Genomic DNA, 20,016 nt, shown 5'->3' on the forward strand with positions numbered 1-20,016 from the left:
GTTCCCACGGCTCCGCCGTACAATAAAAAGTCACGTCGGCGAGGTCGCGCGGGGGCGCCGTTCCCTGCAGCAGGACAGGCGTTGCCGCTGCTGCCGCCGCCTCGAAAATAGACCTTTCCAAAGACGTTTTCCCAAAGACCCGGAGCTCCGCAGTCCAGGCTGTTTGCGAAGACCGACAAGCGCCTAATTATGCCCCCGCCGTCGCCCGCCGCTCGCCACTTAACTCTCTGCCGGCGTATTTTTTCTTTTTTCGCGAGCGCAACCTCAGGTCTGTCGGGGCCCGAGACTAATATGACCCCTCTCCTGCCGTTTCCAACTCGCTTCACGGCAATCAAAGTCCGCCGGGGTGAGGTGGCCTTCACCACCCCCTGAACCCGCACGCACGCAATTATCCCGCTGATCCATTCTTAGAAACTGAAAAGGGGGGAGGAGGGGAGTGCGTGCATGTGTTTGCACTTGTGCTCATATGCGCAAGAGAGATGAGGACATGATAACCAAGAAGGACAGACCGCAGTTTGATATTTCAGCTTGCCAAAGCATTCCATCCAAATCCACCGCATTCTCCAGTCTGGCCACAACTCCCTCGTCTCCTATCGCTCCGGCGGCCGTTATCTCAGTCATTTATAAGTCCTTTCCTTTTTCCATTTTCTTTCCCTCTCTCTTTGGACTTCCATCGCCTCGCGTCCCCCACGGCCTTTTCACCTCCCGTCCTAGCGATTTCGCCTTAATGCCTCCGTGATTCACTTGCATTTTCGGGTTATCGGCCACCCCTGTAAAGTGCGGCCAAAGCAAATGCGATGTTTCCCCATTCATGCCGTGCTGAGCGTTTCGGAATAACCACCTTTTCCATCACTTCCAAATCTCCTTTTGAAAGCTCTTGGCATAGCCCGGTCTGTTTTCACTACTATTTCATTCCCCTTCCACTTTTATTGTTTTCACCTCCCCCAGCGAAAATCGGCTTAGCAGCGGCTGTCGCGGTCGCTGTTTTGATCGATGCGTCGGTCAGACTCGGCCTTATATATTTCATAGGTTTAGTCGGTGCATCTATCTGAGCCGGTGTCGGACCCGAGGGGTCCCGGGTGCAGAGTTGGGTCAAGCTGTTTTGCTGGATCACTCCACACATCTTCATCTCGATCCTTGATTAAGACCAGGGCCGGGGGAGCAAATTGGTCAATTCTGCGTAATTACGGAACCGCAATTACGGGTCAATTACTTTTGTTTTCCGCGTGTTGTTATTGTCTATGAGATGAATCGCTCCGGCTGATTTTCCACCGCCGGTGTCATCCAGCTTGTAGTGTAATTCTCTTCTAGCTGACAGTTCAATGACAAAAGCTCGCTAAACAGCGGCTGCTCCCGCTTGGGTCCAGAACCTTGTATGACAACAAAGCCTCGATCCCAGCCACTGTCCAGATGCTCTGCCGGGGGGGGCCGTTAAAAATCAGTGTTGGTGGTTCCACACGTGGCCCGTCCGGGGTCTGGGTCGACCCCGCCAGGACCAGAGAACCTCGGCTTTTCGACCACAGGGGCTTGGAAGCGGACCACCGCACACAAAAAAAAGAAAAAAAAAACCTCTTGATTTCCAAAGCCCGGTGCCTAAAACATCTCAAACTCAGATTTTTTAAAACAAGGGCTACGCCAAAGACTCTTTAAAGCCTCAATAAATCACGGCGGCCCTTTTAAATTTTTTATTTTTTTTTTCTTATTATTTTCTCCGCCTTTTTTTTTTTTTTTTTTTTTTTCCCCTCCCCTCCGCAGACACTATTTTTTTACTACTTCGCTACTGAAAGTCAGTCCACTTCGCTGTTGCCTTTGGGCTACACTGACAGTGGGGTTTCATGGACCGCCAAGGGGAAAGCTAAGAAGTCTGATGGTTTCTGGCACGGAGCTCGAAGTCCAAAAATACTAGCTCACTTTACATCACCGCAGGGTAATGAAGGGAACGGGGGAAAAAAAACGTCTTTAGGGTCAGAAAAAAAGGTAAAAACACACACACACACAAAAAAAAAAAAGAATTAGAAGAAACGAAAAACGGAGCTGACGAATTAGAGCATTTGAGGTATTTTCTCAGGTATTTCGAAGTTTATGTGTGTGTGTGTGTGTGTGTGGTTGGGGCTACACCTGCTCTAAAAGAGCGGTGAGGAAGAGAAGAGCGACGGACGATCATCATTACCATCTGCCGCTGTTGTTAGCAACACACAACAATAAACACGGCGAACCCGGCTGCACAAAACCCAAAAGGGCTGGTCCGAATTAGGAGACAAATAAACACACACACACACACACACACACACACACACACACACACACACACACACACACACACACACACACACACACACACACACACACACACACACACACACACACACACACACACACACACACACACACACTAAGAGGGGTCGGAGTTCTTGAAACAACTGAATCAGGGTCATGTGATGATCCGCTCACCGTTCACGCAAAGCAACGACGGGGGAGGAGCTCGGGGACGGAGGCGCGCCAACGTTGGGTCACGTGACCCTCACGGACCAATCGGAGGTAGACAGTGACTCAGCTCAGGTGAGTCATTGGCGTATTCCCCCCCCCCCCCCCCGCCCGCCGTAGCACAATCCCTTTGTCATGAGGCACGGTTCTGCCGGGAATTAATGTCATTGCCGGTGGTAGGGGTGAAGCCAAGCCTACTTTGGAATCGACTGCCCCACCCAGTGTCTCTCTCTCTCTCTCTCTCTCTCTCTCTGTTTGTGAGAGAGTGTAAACCTGGTGTTGCTGTCAACTCCTCACCGGTGGCCAATCACGCTGTGAAGGACGCAAATTCAAACACCCTCTCCGTCATGGAATGACAGGAAGCTTTCACCACCTGGCAAGTTTCGAAGGTGGAGAAGTAAAATGACATATTTCACCGCATTGAAGAACACAGACACAAGAAGACACACACACACGCACGCACGCCTGCGCGCGCGAACGTCGGTTGAAGTCCGACGCCCTCCTCCCGGCTCCATCTACGCTACACTGCTTTTTTTCCAGGGCCGCTCGGCGAAGTGGCTTCCCCAGACCGCACCGCATCATAGGCTGAGGAAAGATAGCAAGGATCCAAAAAAATAAAGGCCGAGATCGCGACTCTCTCCCTCTCACTCGCCTCTCCTCGGGGTGATGAAGAAATAATGACGGCTTTTCAGACATCGCGACTGCACCGACGCAATGTGTTTAGGAGAACGCCGGTCCGCACGCTATTCCTGGGGTCCCACTAAATCAGCCCGAGAAACAAAAAAAGGACGCGAGTAAGAAACTGTCCTCTCGCATCCGTGCTTTCAGACTGTGTATAAGCAAACTGCCAAAGGCTGTCACGGTTTGATGGAAGCACTAATATCTTCATCTGAGGTGAAAATTGGGCCTCGGCTTTAGGGATTGGCACGACGCGCCCCACCGCAGATTGTGAAGCATGGAAAACAGTTGTCACTGAGGAGAAAACCAGAAAGGGAGATTGGGAGGAGAGGTTCGTGCTCTGCGTGTCGGCGGGTGCGTCCTTTGCGAGAATGGACTCCGTTGCCGCCGGGAGTCCTCACAATCGGGTCGGGGTCATGCGTCACCACGGTAGCGCCATTCCCTCACGCCTTGGGAGCGGGCTCGGGCGAGCGGAACGTGGGGGACAAAAGGGTCCGAAGACGAGAGACCTTACGTCCCCCTGAGAGGAAGGGAAGCTGTCTGCGGTGTGTACAACATGGACTTTAGGTGGTCAACGGGAAAAGGAAAAGAAAAAAAAAAAAAAAAAAAAAAAAAAAAGCCGAAACCACAGGTAAACATTATTTGACTTTTCAAATGTTTTCTTCAAAACCCCAAAACGACCTTGTGGAGCATCGGGAGCCAAATGACATGTTTTCCCCCGCGCTCACTACATTATTATGTTGCAATTCTTGACAGCGGTTAAATGGCAGTCTCGTTTTGAGTGTGAGTTTGTGTGTGTGTGTGTGTGTGTGTGTGTGTGTGTGTATATTTGAACACATTCGAGGCCCTTGACCGCCCCCAATGCCAGATCACACCTCTGGCCTTTCATTAGGCCTTGGGAACACAACATCAAGCTATTGTTTTAGATCCGACTCTTGTTCCCAAAATGGAAACAATCCTTGTTTTTGTGCAGAACCGGGGCTGAATACCTTGGTTTCCCTGACGAGGCAGCCGGTTGTGTGTGTGTGTGTGTGTGTGTGTGTGTGTGTGTGTCTATTTGTGTGTTTTTGTGGCGTGCGTGATGGTTCGAAATGGTTCGAAGAGCTGATGATTTCCAAACGATCGGGTTGAGTTAAAGCGGCCCACTCATTATTCCGCACTCCGCCACTCCCACGTCGGGAGTGAGCGCGACGGGCATAAACGGCATGTCTTCGCCGATATTTGTCCGTCAACAGCACGGGGACGGAAACCGGCGTCTCGGCCCCGAGAGCCGCCTCGCACCCAGTCTCTGTTTAGTGGTCACAAGCCAATATCCTCCCTTCCTCCCAATGGCCGAGGCTCACCATCGTTCCTTTTTTTCCCCCTCCCTCGGCCTCTCTCTCTTTTTATCCACCTTTCCATGCGCACGGAGCCGCATTGCCGCAGCCTGATTGCCAGGATTATAACTCACCTCTGCCAGCTTTCGCTCATTCCCACCGTTTTTCGCGGGCCGCGCCCGGAGAGAGGCAAACGCAGACCTCCTCACCGTGCATGGCCGTAGAATCGGCCCGAGTCGGTAATGCCCCGTCAATATGCGGCGATAAAAAGTGGTCCGCTAATGGACGGGCGTTCACACACCCTTTGCCGTGCACGCAGGAGACCTGAATCTGGGCCCGGGTTGATCTACCCTCATCGCTTCAATACGACTTCCTTAAAGCTCGACCCGAATCTAGGAAGCCTTGGCCAGAACCGTTCCCTTGGAACAACCTCTCTCTTCTGCTCTCTCTCTCTCTCTCTCTCTCTCTCTCTGCAAACGTCTTTCCTACCGAAGAGTGGAAAGAGGACCGCGTCCAGTCCGTCCAATTCCCCGAATTCCTAAGGTGAGGAGTCCTCATCCATCACTGTCTGAGGAGCGCCGCATTATCACGCGGGGCGGCCCCGGTCCAGCATCGTCTTCACCCAGCTGCCGGCCCACGGTCGCTCGAGTTGTTCCACTCACACCGCAGATGGAACATTTACATCGCAGAAACCCCCGGAGATCGCCAGACCCCCCCCCCCCCCCCCTGTTGTATAAATTATCACCTCGGAGCAGGGGGAACAAAAGGAATGGACGGTCAGGGAAATCCTCTTAAGTATTCCTTGGAAGCTGCAAAATAATATATATATAAAAAAATAAGTAGTGATCTCTGTCTCGTCACTAAGCGTCAGATCTTTACACCTGCCTCCGAACCCCCGGGCCAAGCTACACAGAGGAAAGCCAGCACATCGCTGGTAAACCCAAAACCCATTTTTTCCGTATGAGTGTTACTCCTCTCTGCTGCGGAGCGTCTTCCATTTTAACGGAGCGACTCCAAAGATCCTTCTTTTCGCGTGCCACAATTTTCATCCGGGGCTCGGTGATTGTCTGGCCGCTCGCGCTGACCTAATTCGAGTACACCGCTGTTTTTCATTTAGCGTTATTCCTGACGCCGCCGTGTCACTGCGATGAGTCACCCCGCCCCCAATGCCTGAAAAGGCATTTTACATCTTGTGAGGTTAAACCAGCTGAGATGATGTTTAATGAGCATGACGTCGCAGGGCAAAACGCAAAGAAACAGTTTGACAATTCAACGTACTATATATAAATAAAGTCAACTATTTTAGGTTTGAGGCATCTGGAAAGTCCATTAAACCGACGAGGGAAACTACACAGAAATAAAATGGAAATACGATTTTGACTCGGTTGACACACTTTTTTTTTTTTTCTTCCTTTCGAGTTTGCCACATCAGCCACTAATCCACGGAAACTCGCTGAATCTATGAAACTTTGAGTCATTTAATTTGACTGCATCCAGCAACTACTCTTATCCATAAAGAACCAAAACGGCAAAAAATGATAAAAAAAAAATGACTGAGTCAATCTCTCACTCTCTGTCCAGAGAGAGAGAGAGAGAGAGAACGAAAGACAAGAGTTCATTTGGGGAATTATTTGGCGTATAATGATCTCTATCGCATCAGACAGGGTGAAATCTGGTACCAACCGAGAAGAAAAACATTCGGCCAGATTCCTGCCATTTAATATCCCATTAAAGGGTAATTTGGCATGAAACTCCCTGGCATGTGCATCGGAATTCTACTGCTCCTTGTGTTCAATGAAATTCCCACAGGGTTTTTGTGGGTGTGTGTGTGTGTGTGTTTTTGCGAGGACAGACGCATATTCATTTATGTGCGAGCGTCACCCGTGATTGTGAACACGTGTGTTTTCGGAGTGAAAGTACATGCATATGTTCGCGCGCGTGTTTATGTTTCAGAGTGTGTGTGTGTTTGTGTTTACGTGTGTGTTTCGCGTTTATGTGTCTGTGTGTGCATTTCAGGCTCCGGTAAATCTACACCCACCATCCCCTGCCACGTCTGACTGCCCTCTGTAGTCAGAGATAACACCGGGCTCAGGCCGCTGCCACGGCAACGGGCGCCAAGTGCTCCATTAGCGGACGCTCGGCCAATGAGCCGGCAGCCGCCGGGCACGCCACCTCTGCCTCGGCCAGTCACAACTTAGAGGAAAAGTTTGGGGCTTATGCAAAAAAAAAAAAAAAAGAAAAAAAGAAAAGAACCAGGGACTGAAGAGAATCCATGTGCCATCTTCCCTCCTCTCTCTCTCTCTCCCCCCTCGCCTCTCTCTCTCTCTCCCCATTGGACCCAGTCGTGAAAACTTCAGACACTGCGTAATTGTAATAAGAGCAAAGGAATTTGTGCGCTACAAAATATTGGGAGTGGGCCGACAGAAAAGGAGGACAAGAAATTAAGGGGAAATGATGCAACTCTGGGCTTAAAATTTTCATTTTTGTGGGTGTTTCTCCGTCTAAAGCTTGAAAAAAAAAAAAAAAAAAAAAAATAGATGTATCCTATTGTTTTTTTTCCCTTTCGGTCTAAGATTACAGCGGCTTGGCAGGTGTTTACATGGACGATCCTGTGAGCGAGAGCCTCGGAGACGCTAAGCTCCTCTCGCCCCTTTAACAAGAGAAACACTTCTCCGAAGGAAGCCAAGAGCGAAGAAATGTTATAAAGAGCGTCTGAGATCGGTAAAATGTTCTCCTAACTCCCTTAAGCCCTCCTCCTCCCTTTATCCCGTAGAGACGAGCCGGTGCGTCACTCGGCAGAGCCCCTCGTTCCCTCAGGTGATTCTTTTCTGAATATTGTATCCGTAGCGATGGTTGATGAGTCGCTGATACACCCAGATGGGATGGGATTTCTAAATGGCGCTCCGTGCACTCGCACCTAATTTGAAACACATTGGTTCAAATAGAAAAAAAAAATAAAAATACATGACCCCTCAGGCCCTTCCCCCTGCTGACCATTATCTGTGCGAGGGAGTGAAAACATTACAATCAGCTGTGAGGCTTGAACAAAAAGGCCCTTGGTATTTTTGCCGTGCTCGCAGAGATCAAAACCCCGGTTGTTTTATTTTTTTTGCGGCACCTGCAGGTAAACACCCACCAAAGCCCTCGAAACACGTGCGGCTACTCCAGCACCTGCGAGGGCCCGACCCGCGAGGGCCGCCCGGAAGGCGCGAGAACACGACTCCGGTTGACCCAGGGTGGCCGTACTGTACTTTTTTTTTTTGGATCGGCTCTTTTTCGAGACTTTGTTCAATTTTGCAAAAGTTCCGTTTTCAGTTTGCAAGTCGACGTTCCTGCGCCTTTCCACTCACTGAATCCAAAATCAAGTAGGCACGTTGCTCTTTTGCCGGAGATTGGTTCGCTAGGGGCGACTCATTGGTGAGTCGTGCATGACGACAGTAGTTCCAACAATAACAACGTGAGTAAGAAAGTATCGAGCCAAAAAACTAAATTGCGCAAGTTGTGCAATTTTTGCAGCGTTAGTATTAGTTATTCATCAGAAATGCCGGAACCGTGGTGTGCTTTTGGTTAAAGGGAGCAATGAAGCCGTGGTACAAACGGAGCATGGATTCAAGTAAAAGTCAAACGCACTCCTTTCAAAACAAACGTGGAAAAGTGCTTTTCTTGTTTTTTCAACAGATTACTTAGTGAATGCAGTGCGCAAGCTTCCGAATCTCACCTCCGAGATTGCAATAAATTATTCCGAAACTTTCCAACCAGTCATAAAACTCCAGCAAATAAAAAACACACCTCACAGCCTCGGGCACCGGGTTTCTACGGCATACACAAATAAATGCCTCGAGTCCAAACGCTGCAGAAAAGAACTCGCACACAACCCCCCTCCGCACACACACACAGAGACGCATATACACACACACACACACACACACACACACACACACACACACACACACACACACACACACACACACACACACACACACACACACACACACACACACACACACACACACACACACACACACACACACACACACACACAGACGTGCGTTGTAATTCCTTGCTAGTACAACCTCATGGCAGGATCAAAGGCGTGCCAAACAGTAGCCTGAGAGAGAGAGCGCAGGGCAACACATGGGCCTGTTGTGTCTGGCCTGTTACAGCCTGGCTAGTGGGAGCAACACGCCAGGGGAAATTCCTCCAACAGAGACGCTGACCGTGTGTGTGTGTGTGTGTGTGTGTGTGTGTGTGTGTGTGTGTGTGTGTGTGTGTGTGTGTGTGTGTGTGTGTGTGTGTGTGTGTGTGTGTGTGTGTGTGTGTGTGTGTGTGTGTGTGTGTGTGTGTGTGTGTGTTTCTGTCTGTGTCCACAAGTCTTGCTTAAGTCTCAAACCTAAGGCTTGGTTCAAAAAAATAAAAAATAAATCGATACCCCGATACGATTCAACCCTTTAAGTTTCTATTTCTGAGTCGATTTGAACATTGCGATGTTGATACTTTGCTTGGAAGTTATGTGACCGAATCACTGAAAATATGACATTTCTGTATCGGACTGAATTTGTTCTCTTATTGTATTCAAACATCTTGTAATGCGTGCCGGATGGCATACCGAGAAGTTTGTACTGAAAAGTCGATTCTCATTATGATGATTACGTATAAAACGTCAATAAAATCGCTAATGAATCCGTTTGTGTCTAAATGGAATGGAATCATGAGAGCCTGTCCAAATCCCAGACCTAATAATGCTAAACACTCTCAGCATTCAAAGGGTCGAGGGAGGCTTTTCTGCGACATCGCCGTGACATCAGCGCACTAGACAGAGGGGAGCAGACGGCGGCGGCGGCGATTCTTCGTTGTTTTGTTTTCAATCCTCATTTTTGTCCCCGTAAATATTTCACGAACTGTTTTTAAAAAAAATGTAATCTAACCAATTGGAATTTGGGGGAGACCCAAGGTGATCATACGTCAGCTGCGATAAACTAACAAGGCAGACAAGGCAAGACGCCACGACAGATAATGGCTCCGGACGCAGGAATTAAAAACAAAACGTGCCGACGGGACGGGACGGAGACAGAGCGATGTGTGTTTCGGCTCGGGCCCGCTTGAGGTAGGGGAGGGGGAATGTGAGTAATGTGGCTCCTTACCAGCCCGGTAAACAAAGTTCGCCTCGGCCTCGGAGGATGAGGGCGAGAGCAGCTCGTCGTCGTACTCGTTGGAGCTGAAGGAGCCCGAGTGGTTGCGCTTGCGGGCGTCCATGACGGCGTTGGCCACCATCACGTGGCGCAGCGAGTCATTCAGGTAGCGGTGCAGCAGGCTGCTCTTGTACTTGGGCGGGGACACATAGTCTTCGGCCAGAGAGGCGGCGGCGGCCTCGGCGGCTGAGCGCAGTCCTGCGCCCATGCTCATGCCCATGCCCATGCCCATTCCCATTCCCATTCCCATGCCCATGCCCATGGCCATGCCCACCATGGAGGACCCCTCCTTCTTGATCACGCTCTGGTACATGGGCTTGCTGAACTCCCCGGCGCCGCCCTGCGTCCTCTGCGGCGTGTCGCCGTCTGGAGAGAAAACATGAAATAATCAGATTGGTCTGATGAAGAAAGTTCCGGTACAGCCTGTTGATCACTGGAAATGCTGATACAGTACCTTGACTCCAATGCGAGTTATTCAATTATACCTTTTGTAATGAAAATATATTTCTATTTACCTTTTCCTAATGGAAATGTAAAAAAAAAAAATAATAATAAAAATAAACAAACGAAACTGAATAAAGAAAACTCACCGAAGAGAAACCACTATCGAAAGTTTGGCACCGAATGCCAAAGATTTTTTCAGTGCCAGATGAAATTTGGTAGGTGCCAAAAAACACTCTGAAACTTCAATAACCAGCCTTAGTTAACCGTGAAACCCCTTTATACCCTGTGCAGTGCACAAATGCAATGAATCCCGAACAAAAGGGAAGCGGTCCAAATGTTATCATTCAAAGTCACGTACAGACAGATTGTCGTGTCCACCCCTCATGACCTCATGTCCACCCCTCATGTTAACATTTAAAAGCTATTTTCCCATCTGAGTGGCTGGACAGTCAGTTCTTAACTGTAGGATCTCCCACGCTGCCTCCTCCCTCCCTTCCAGTCAGCACTGCCTCAATGACAGCAGTCCTGGCCAGGACCTAGAAACACATTTCCCAAACCGTAGCGGATGGCAGTAGATTTCCTCTCCATCCAAAGCCCATCACCCCACTATTCCACTTCAGAAAAATAAATCATTTTGAGTGAGCTCTGTGGAGGAAGAAGAAGCTGACCTCAAGCAGCGGTTGCCTACCTGATGAAAGACAACCAGGAAAAGACAAAGATAAATATGCAGCAGGAGGCAAATCAGGAGGAAAAAAACCCTTGGTCTAGATACTGTCCCTGCCAAGACGGTAATTGGGCAATTCGGGCAGGTCGTATGTTCCGAGTCAGAACCGGTGGGATTGTAATTACGGCTTTAAGGTATCAGAACCACATGGGGGTTTTCGCCTTCCTTCCCCCTGTGCTGTGTGAGGTAAATATTGTAAGTGGTCCAATCTCAAATCGTCAGGAATCACCAATCGTAGGGTCGGGCAATATATCATTATAGTATCGATATGCCCGATATATCATAATAATTCTCGATATTGTGATATATCATTATAACACCTCATCGCAATATTGTTAGAATACAGATACTGTGACATAGCGCTATAATGGATATTGCGATATATTGTTATAATAGTGATATCGCGATATATTGCTATAGTACCGATATCGCGATATATTGTTAGAATACTGATACTGCAATATATTGTTATAATAGAGATATTGTGATACTGTATATCGACTGGGTTTTTGTGTCAATGCAATATCGTGATATAGTTAACTGTATACTAATTGTCTTTTAAGGTTCCATTACGGTGAAGTAATGCAGCTTTCTGAACTTCATAGACTGTTCCAGCTATTCTAACCTGCTTGGCCACAATGTCCACATTATTAATGATTGTTTCTTGTGTATGAATGTCTTATGAAAGCAAAGATAGTGATCCCCAAAATATTGTGAAATTATCAAAGTTTTATTATTGAGGTATTTGCCCAAATTTTGGGGGGATTTTGTCAATATCAACCAAGCCCTACCCAACGGCCAACGTTGACCTTGTCATTTGTCTCTTTAGAGCGCCGACGCCGTCCTTGCAGGCTAAACTCTCTCCAGAACGTCTGGAGCTGCCGTGTCAGCTCCGGCTCTCCGGGACCCCATGCGGCGATGCCGCGTGTCGTATTTTCGCCCGGCTCCGTGCGAGTCCGCCGTTGAACAAGCGGGAGCAATTTAGAGCGAACGGCGAGAGGAATGTTCGCTGGGGTCGGCGGGGTCACGTACGGGGGCCCCCGTAAATAGCCTCCGGGAACAAAAGCACGGGCTTACGGACATAATGGGAGGGCCTTTTTAGCTCGTGGGCCAGGAGAGCGAGAGCGGGCTGTGGAGACCGTCACGACCATAATGTGACAGGAGGGAGGGAAGATTCGGACGGATATATGGAGCCCTCCCGGCGGCGTGGCCGACACAATGCAAAACACCACCAGCGCATTCCGCTCCCCAGCCACACACACTGTCGCTCCACCGCTGAAGACTTAATTAGGGATCATAAAACGACACCGCAGATCTCTCTCTCTCTCTCTTCACTCTCCCTCCCTTGGCCTTCTTTGTTTCTTTAATTTGCCGTGTCAGTGACTGTACAGTAAGTTGTCCGACCGTGATTTTTGTCCAGTCAGAGGGGAAGGAAAAAAACCAAAAAGAAAAACAAGAGAATCACACGTCCGACCGAGAGACGCTCGTTTCCAGTTGCGGGGGAGGGCGGGATAGAGAGGGAGGGAGAGAGAGAGAGAGAGAGAGAGAGAGAGCGTGAGGTCGGCGCGGCGGGGCGTTGTAATGACAGCGTGTCACACAAACACACTGCCTGCGAGCCACTCGGTGTCTCATGGCCGGCGAGCGAACAGACACACACACGCACACACACACACACACATGCACACCGTTTTTAAACCCAGAGCGTGGCCCTGCATAGCAAGCAGCCTACTTTGGATGCTCCACTGGGAACCTTGGATGGGTTCGAGAATAAGGTTACAGAGAGCGAGAGCAAGAATGAGAGAGAGAGAGGGAGAGAGAGAGAGAGAGAGAGAGAGGGTGAGACTGTTAGAAGGGGTATTTGGCCTTGTCTGAAACTAGAGTTGACTTAAAATCCATGTTATTATCTGGGCCTGTTGGCTGTTTTTGATGTCAATTTTTTTATTTCACTGACTACTACGACATTTGTTATATAACACAATATATCATATACAACATATATAATATATAATTCCAAGCCGTTCCTGTCTCATCAACCTCCCTCAACAACAGAGCGTCTGGAAGAGGAGAAGAATTTGGAGACGGGGGGCGGGGGGGGGGGGGCGTCGCTCACCTTCCGAGCAGCTGTCGTCGCTGCTGACGCTCAGGCGCTCGGCGTTGCCCTGCACGTACTTGTTGTACAGCTTGATCCTCAGCGCCCAGCTCAGGTCGGGCTGCCGCACCGTGTTCTTCAGCCGCCGCCGAGCGTTGGCGAACCAGTTGGAGACCTGACGGAGAGAAAGAGAGAGAGAGAGAGAGAGAGAGAAAAGAGAGAGAGTGAGTGCGTAACAGAGGATACAGGGAGGCAAACGGAAGCGCGACGCAAACAGAGACGTCTGCCGTCGTTTTCGTTCCAGATCACCTTCGTGGCCGTGGCCCAAAGAGAGACCATCCCGAAAAAACCTCTGCGCTCTGCCTTTCATCAGGCTAAATAGAAGAAGAGAGCGAGGCAGAGCTGAGAGTATATCCTGATACTACCGAATATGAACCGGTTAGACGCATCCCAGAATCTCATGGGGAAAGAATCGTTCCAACCAGAAAATAAGAGAGATTGAAAGAGTGTGTGTGGCTGGTCTATATCAAAGCCATTCAGAAAGGTTTTACACCCTGCAAGCGCTGGACAGCCCCAAAGCCCAGTGTTCCATTAACTGACGTTCCAACCAGAGGACCCTTCCCTCCACACACACACACACACACACACACACACACACACACACACACACACACACACACACACACACACACACACACACACACACACACACACACACACACACACACACACACACACACACACACACACACGCGCGCTCTGCTTATTCTGGACTCGGAGAGTGCCTCCCTCCAATAATAAATTTTTTCCAAGCGCTGTCTCTTCGAGACTCAATAAAAGACGGACACTCGAGCCGGCGCTCTCCGTTACACCGGGGCGACCAGACCATTAGATGTTCTACTAGAATAACTTTTCATGCTCAATAAGTTTCAAGCGGCATATGAAGGGGGTCTGGAACCGGGGCAAAGGAAGAGGGTGGTGGCGGTGGTGGGATGGAGGTCATGCTAGAGTACTTAATTTCCCTGATCCCAGCGCTCCGTTTCGATATCGTCTTTCCTTCTTTCTCGTTAACTGTCAAAAACCCAGAGTCCCTGCGTCTGGAAGCCCCGGCGCTCGGCTGTGGGACGTCGGGGGAAGGGGGTGGCGGGGGTGAGTCACTAATGAGGAGCGGCAGAATGACAGTTCCCGAATATGTTGGAGGGAGCGGAAGAAAGAAAACAGAAGGGACCGTAGGACCATGGCTCATCTGTACCGTATGTAGCGTGATGGAGACAGCTCGCAGACGGATCACCGCAGCAGATTACGTATATCTTTAGCGTAACTTTAGCATCCTGCAAATCTCTATTATCTTTTATTTGAACTTGACCTTTAACACTGTTCCAAGTATGAGGTACAATGTTTTGAGTTTCGGCGTGTGCCTGTGTGTGATCTTTGGATACATATGCTTTAGTCTGTGTAGGCATGTGGGTCCATGCATACCCCAAGTGTGTGTGTGCGTGTGTGTGTGTGTGTGTGTGTGTGCTTGTGTGTGTACATGTGTGTGTGTGACAGCAGATTTCTCCGTTCCTCTATTCCTCCGCCCGGGATTTTCTCACCAAAAACAAACAGCTTCATTAGGAACCAAAATGAGAACCAGATCAGGCCCCGTGACTGCGGCCTGAAATAGCCTCCACACGATTCTGGGCCATATCAATGACCTTGTCGGCCAGATGATACCATTTGTGTGCATTTTGCACGCACCAGACAAAAACAAACACACACACACACACACACACACACACACACACACACACACACACACACACACACACACACACACACACACACACACACACACACACACACACACACACACACACGGTCTGTTTTGAAACCATGTCACCCAGTTATCTCCCTCCACATAATATTATGTTTTGTTTATTCACGCAAAAACACTAATAAACGCACACAAAAATATCATAAGAAAATAAGCAAAAAAATAAGGCAAGCAAAATTACACACATTCATGTATATGGACATTTTTTACGAATACTGTTAATATAATAATGTAATATATGAATTCATCAGAAATGTCACCGTGAAAATCCTAGAAACAACAAAAGAACACTAATGAACCGGAGCTAACTTATGAACAGGAACACTGTCAACAACAATTAAAATAAATGATCACACTAACGCTGTTGATCGAAAACGGTGATTTTCAACCTATTTTCCCCCATATCAAGGACACACAATCTATACACATTAATCCACTGACCCCATTTGATAAGATTCAGTCTCAAGCCGAGATTTTTTTTATTGTTAAATATGACTTATTCCAAACTTCGATAACTGTCTATAGTTGGAGAGATTACAGTGAAACTGATCACAAGTCATTATATTACATTCTCTAACGGTGACGTTTAATTCCTAATAATTTTGCCAGGACCCCCTGGAACCTCTGGAAGGACCCCCTGGGGGGTCCCCAGGCCCCAGGTTGAGAACCACTAAAAGAATATCCATGTATGCAGTCAGGGGGGAGAGGCTTACCTGCACCAGCGTCATTTGGGAGCCGAGGGCCAGCAGGATCTTCTCCGTCTTGGTGGGGTAGGGGTTGTCCCTGTGCTTGTACAGCCACTGCTTCAGGGGCCGCGCCATGTCCTGCAGAGCCTGCCGCTTGTGCCGCACCTTGCCGCTGTTGGGACGGCCCCTAGCAGAGGGAACAGGTGCTTCAGACGGACCCCCAGCCACAGGCTCCTTAACTATCATGCTGCGTTCCATTGAGCTGGGAACTCGCTAAAAACTCAGACCCCCCCTGCTCGGAAAAGTGAAAAGGAACAGCTATTTGAGCTGGAATTACAAGGAATATCGGGGCCGATCGCTCAGGTGCCAAGTTTATCGAGATAACGGCTCCGACATCGCGGCGACATGATGGTACACGCCGTTGGCGGTGAACAAAGTTTCCTTTGCATGGGTTTTGATTTAAAAACACGCCTAACTTGGATACAAACTGCTCTGTAGTTTTCATATTATGTTAACATGCGTTTTGGAGCTTGCGCTTTGTCACAAGCTGACAAACAAATACCTTTTTTTTTTTTTTTGGAAATCTTGGAAATACGGACTACCGACTGGGAATGATCAATTTCCGAGTTTTAACCGAACACTGAATTCATCTCAGCCATCTCTGCCTGTGCTCTGTTGTCATGACGACGCAACGCATCAGCGCTTTTCCATATTGCAATACGCAGCTACACTCCCGGTTTTTATTCATCCCCCAAAATAAGGCGACAAACACTCGTCTGGATATTTAGCGACACTATTGTGTTCGTTGCAGATGACTTTCTCTACATCAACATTCTTAAATAAAGACAAAAGAATTGTCGTTCTTCACAAATTAATGTATAACCGGTTACCATAAAGTACCATTGTATGGTTTGTTTGTTTGTTTGTTTTGCGACAAGGGTGTTCAGACACCTGCAGTGCCTCACTGACTTACGACGTTACCCTGACAACGTGACCACGTAAACGTGGGACTCCGAAAAAAAACAAAACAAAAAAAAAAACGTTTTTGTCGGTTACAGCAGATATTGCTTAAATACCCTGTAAATAAAATGTATTAAACAAAAAAAAAAACATAAAAACATTACCAATCGAATATTCCACAACTGCACACCTGTTTGCAGTATAATGTATGAAGTAGGATCATTCTCATTGAATTGAAAATAATCATTCAATGTATTTTTTTTTAAATATTTTTTTAAATAACAAGACGGAACAATGCTTAGTATTTCAATGAATGCAGACCCGTTGTTGGGAGCAAATGCAGTTGCGTGGAGGGAAGTGCGATCGCAGACCTACTGGGAAGTGGATCCCCCCCAATTCGTCGGCCGTGGCCCGTTCCAACGCGCACCGCAGTGCGCGCCTTCCTCACCAGCGGCACTAGAATTATTATAATAACCTTCCCCCAACGTTTCACAGCGCGTCCCGGCGCCATGGAACAAACCTTTTGCTTTGACTTGTTTTTGGTTTTTTTGTTGTTTTGTTTTTTTCTGGTCTTCATATAATCCGCACGTAAATTTTTCTCGGCGACATCGCTATAAATGTCAAATGAATTCACCTCATGCTAAAATCGAGAATGTGGGGGGTTTTTTTGTTTGTTTGTTTGTTTTTTTTTTTAAATGTGCATTTCGTCAGTGACTTTATTTCGCTCTCCTGGTTCTGTTTTCGCCGGTCTCACCTGCCGTCCGGGGGTTTCTCGGACCCGTAGATGGCGCTGTGCGGGTTCCCTTGTTTAATCTGCAGATGGAACCGATCCCCCCCCCCCCCCCCCCTACTCAACGTCAGGCCCGAGGTTTGTGTTCCACAAATATTTCCCTTGTAATCTCGATCTGTATCAACACCCCAACCGTGAAGAGCATTATTATTATTATTTTTTTCTACTGGATAACACGACGCGGGCCTCTTAAAAGGGAAAAAAAAAAAAAAAAAAAAAAAAAAGTTCATTCTTATGCCTGGATATTATATTTGCCTTATCATTCTCCCACACACGCGTTTATTCGAGATGCTCTCATTCTCTGGACGCTCCAACGCAACCAACGTTGACGTTGCTGTTTCTCGTAGGCCCAGCGTGCACCAAATAAGAGTCGCATTTTATTTCAGACGTGCGCCTGACCAGACCGCACAGTGAGTTGAAGGTCAAATATATTGATTTATTCATCGGAGCCAGATGGATTTTTTGTTTTTTTTTGAACGCGCTAAACCGACTACACCGTCCGACCCAGTTAAACCTAACTATTAAATATCAACAGGCAAGATGGGAGACGGTGAGCACTGATTTCCCGTCATTTAGCCCTCACATTATCACATGAACACATTATCACATGAACACATTATCACATTGGGATTAATGCCACATTGCATTCGATTAACTCTACCTATGCAAAATTCACTATTAACAGAGGGGGGGTAAACTATTTGATAGAATTTGGACATCACCAACATTTCCTGTAGGCAAAATATTTTCTCTTTTTTTTTTTCTCGGTTAAAACTGTCCACTGTATTCAAGCGCAATTACGCACAGGTTGGGCCTATTAGACCATATTAGCTGCAAGTAAATCTCATTAATAAATGACTAAAAATACATTTTTCTTTAATAACCGACTGCACTTTCAACTCCAGGTGCAACGCGCAAAATGCACCAACGACAAGCATTCTGGAAGAATTCCAGATGAATTCTAATTGGGGCGTCTGTCTGTATCGGTGCTCTTTCACTGTTTCCATACCCGGCTCTCCTGTGTCTGATGGCCGCGCTGTCCTTCATGGCCTGGCTGCTGGAGAGCAGGTCTGGATGCTGCCCGTCGATGACTTCCAGATAGTTTCTGCTGCTCATCTCCACCTCCTGAGCCTTCTCCTCGAACAGGACCTGGCTGCTCAGCTTGTTGAACACAATGGTATTCATCTTTTCTTTTTTTTTTTTTTTTTTTTTTTTTGTGTCCCTCTCTCGTTTCTTCTTCTTTTTTTGGGGATTTTGGAGAGATATTATCCCCCGTGCGTCTCCGTTGCGCGTAAACAAAAAAAGAGAATCTCCTTTGGACGGCACCAGCTCAGCGCGTCTCCCACAGGGTCCCAGCGCGTCTCCTGCGGAACAAGTGGACAGTGGTTTGCGCAAGGGGGTGGGTGGGGGGGGGTTGTTTTGTTTTAATTTAAATACATTATAAACACATAACAGATGGCCGCCGTGCCTAACGCCGAGCTGAAATAAAGCTTTTAAAGGTTCTTTTTTTTTTTTTTTTTTTTTTTTTAATCGCCCAAACCTGCTGTTCAATGACAGTAAACCCGGTGACTCCGCCAGGCGTTTCTGATTCCAGAAAAGGTGACACAAATAACAACGCATTCAAATCCCTGGGTAATTTGGACAAACGACACAAAGCTTCCTCATGACCGTCAATATTTGGGGTCCAAACGGAGGGGATCCACTCACGCGTAAAGGACAAGGTGTCATTCGGTGTATCCAGGCGGTGTTGGAAGTCAAAAAAATAAAAAGAAATTACAAAAAAAAAATAAAAAAATTAAAATAAAAATAAAAACACTCGGACGTACACGGATCGTTGCAGCCGCCTCGCTTGTGCATTCGCTGAGCGGCGTGTGATTAAATAAACCACCCGAACGCACTGTCACCACCGCGGCACCGTTTGGCCAAACGCTTCACCCGCGCACCGAGCAAAGATCAGATTTTACGCGACGAGATTAGACGCTTCACATTCATCTCCCGGAGGTTGGCACGCACACAGCAGCGCGCATCAAAAAAATAAACAGGCGACCACGGTTCAATTAATAGGAATAGGGATGAAGTATTAAGTATTTTAAAGTAATAGGGGGAGAAAAAAAAAATGCAAAAAATAAAAAATAAAAAATAAAAAAAATAGAAATAAACGGCACTGTACGGAGAAAAAAAACAAAACAAAACAAAAAACAACAACCTAGGAGCGGAAAAAAAAAACAACAAAGAAACGGTGAAGTTACCTGTCCTGCTCCCCTCCTGTCTCGGTGTAGCGTATACTCCAGTGTCCGGGCCCCTGCTCACATGTTGCCGCTCTAAGCTCCGCAGCTCAAACCGCACGCACCGCGCTCTCCGCTCCTCTTTATCCGGGCGGCCTGCGCTGCCGCGCCCGGGACTCTGAATATGTCACCCGTCTCATGTTTCCTAGCACGGGGCCGCAGCTCGCGAACATAAAGTTGATGTTTCACGCTCGTTGCGGGGCCCGGGCGCAGGGGGAAAAGTAGGAGGAGGAGGAGGAGGATGATGGCCGGAGCAGCCCCTGCGCCGTGTTGAGCGCACTGCTGCCGGGGGTCTAGCCTGGACCGTTTCCATCTTCTTTATACCGCTCAACCGGGCGCGTTTTTTTTTTTTTTGGGGGGGGGGGGGGGGGTTAGTTGAAAGTCTGTTTTGAAGTGTGATGGTCCCCGTGGAGGCTGGGTCACATCGCACTGTGGCCAGTGCGTCCATCACTTGGCGAGTGGAGGGGAACCGGGGTGATGAGTTCCCTCCCGTCATCAACGGTGCACGACACTGTCTTTTACTTTTTTTCCCAGTATCGCTGTATCATTTTTCTT

The 20,016-nt window shown here is 48.1% G+C and overlaps 1 protein-coding gene across 2 annotated transcripts in view; it reads right to left on the bottom strand.

Moving 5' to 3' along the window:
* Positions 1 to 19,505, bottom strand: part of mkxa (mohawk homeobox a) — a 21,151-nt gene extending 1,646 nt beyond the window's left edge. The window contains exons 1-5 of one of the 2 annotated variants that reach the window (XM_080020641.1): positions 19,426 to 19,505; positions 18,186 to 18,540; positions 15,454 to 15,598; positions 12,946 to 13,099; positions 9,620 to 10,033 (exon numbers count right to left, since the gene is read on the bottom strand). In XM_080020641.1, the coding sequence (XP_079876767.1) occupies positions 9,620 to 10,033; positions 12,946 to 13,099; positions 15,454 to 15,598; positions 18,186 to 18,361 (889 nt within the window). In that variant the 5' untranslated portion in view covers positions 18,362 to 18,540; positions 19,426 to 19,505. Of the gene's footprint in view, positions 1 to 9,619; positions 10,034 to 12,945; positions 13,100 to 15,453; positions 15,614 to 18,185; positions 18,541 to 19,425 lie in introns of both variants that reach the window. The other variant, XM_080020640.1, reaches the window with a different exon arrangement.
* Between the last annotated feature and the right edge of the window lie 511 nt (positions 19,506 to 20,016).

The sequence above is a fragment of the Zeus faber genome (genome assembly GCF_960531495.2).
Source record: "Zeus faber genome assembly, chromosome: 19".
NCBI lineage: Eukaryota > Metazoa > Chordata > Actinopteri > Zeiformes > Zeidae > Zeus > Zeus faber.